Here is a 575-nt window from a genome sequence, read left to right as displayed (position 1 = left end):
TTTCTACATATCGCTAAATACTTCTTACTTTCATGGAGACCTTGGCCGTTGTGTTTGTGTTGCTCTGTGAGTCACGCTGTTGATGATCTTCCTCCAGACTCTGGACCTCAGTCAGAAGTCGGATCAGAACAACCTGAAGAGGTTCAGCATGTCTCAGCCGGAGCTCGACAGCAGCAGCACCTTCAACATCCCGTCTCCTCCTCCGGTGGCCTCCAACCGGTCTGGATTCACCGTTTCTGACCCGGATCAACCAGACGGCGTTCCAACCGACCGACCGGAACCACGGCAGCCTCTGACCAACGGCTTCGACCCGCCGGATGAAACCGTGAAAGCGCCGATCGCGTCCATTCCTGAGCTGCAGCTGGACGATTGGTCCGAGTCGGCTGCTCCCACGGAAACAACTTCTACCCAGAATGCACCTCGGCCTCTGACCGAGCCCCACGCCTCGGATCACAAAGCTGCTCCCGCCGGTGTCGGTCGGCGTGCTGATGACGTCCTGCAGGGTTCTGATAGAACCTCTGAACCTGGCAGTGTTGCTTCATCACGTCCTAGACCTGAAGCGCTGGTCGGCTCTG

The 575-nt window shown here is 57.6% G+C and overlaps 1 protein-coding gene across 1 annotated transcript in view; it reads left to right on the top strand.

The window, feature by feature from the left end:
* Window positions 1-575, top strand: part of crybg2 (crystallin beta-gamma domain containing 2) — a 49,853-nt gene that overhangs the window by 10,694 nt on the left and 38,584 nt on the right. Inside the window, exon 4 of the mRNA XM_008300307.1 lies at window positions 112-372. Coding sequence (XP_008298529.1) covers window positions 112-372 — 261 coding nt within the window. The remainder of the gene's footprint in view (window positions 1-111; window positions 373-575) is intronic.

This window comes from Stegastes partitus, unplaced genomic scaffold, assembly GCF_000690725.1.
Source record: "Stegastes partitus isolate 25-593 unplaced genomic scaffold, Stegastes_partitus-1.0.2 Scaffold1523, whole genome shotgun sequence".
NCBI lineage: Eukaryota > Metazoa > Chordata > Actinopteri > Pomacentridae > Stegastes > Stegastes partitus.
The sequence above is the reverse complement of the archived record's forward strand: the minus strand, read 5'-3'. Positions and strand labels throughout refer to the sequence as shown.